At 36.0% G+C, this 492-nt stretch overlaps 1 protein-coding gene across 1 annotated transcript in view; it reads right to left on the reverse strand.

Moving 5' to 3' along the window:
• The window catches only part of LOC119594061 (cytochrome b5-like), a gene marked incomplete in the record, with an annotated part of 10,879 nt that overhangs the window by 1,027 nt on the left and 9,360 nt on the right, over positions 1-492 (reverse strand). Inside the window, 2 exon segments of the mRNA XM_037943101.1 lie at positions 1-156; positions 310-377. Coding sequence (XP_037799029.1) covers positions 69-156; positions 310-377 — 156 coding nt within the window.

Here is a 492-nt window from a genome sequence, read left to right on the forward strand (position 1 = left end):
CCACTGTGGATAACAAGGAGACAATGACTAATGTACTTCAGATGGATCAAGGGGCATGAACATTGACATTAGCTAGACTGTGGCAGGGCATACATTCGGTAGATAATTGATGCAAGACATGCTAGGCCTACAGGTACCAACCATGACTTCCATGCACTGGAAAAAATGAAACGCCATTTTAGTTTTCAGCACTATCAAATATAATAAGATTTCTGTTAGGCCTACTATAACATGACTGAATCTGCATGAACTAAAATATAACAGATGTGACAAAAAAAAGACATGTGTGAGTACATTCATAAATCTTACCTCTGATTGGAGTTATTATCATATGCCCAGGTTTTGGGACCCTTATCTTGAGTGTGCTTCTTGTCTTCCTGAAATTCAAAAGAAAATAAGATGGATATAAGCAAATACAAACCTGAAAATAAGCTACAATAATAATGCATTCACTAAAAATCCCTATCTAATCTTTCACTGCTTGACTAATAC

The sequence above is a fragment of the Penaeus monodon genome, chromosome 33 (genome assembly GCF_015228065.2).
Source record: "Penaeus monodon isolate SGIC_2016 chromosome 33, NSTDA_Pmon_1, whole genome shotgun sequence".
In the NCBI taxonomy this organism is placed as follows: Eukaryota; Metazoa; Arthropoda; class Malacostraca; order Decapoda; family Penaeidae; genus Penaeus; species Penaeus monodon.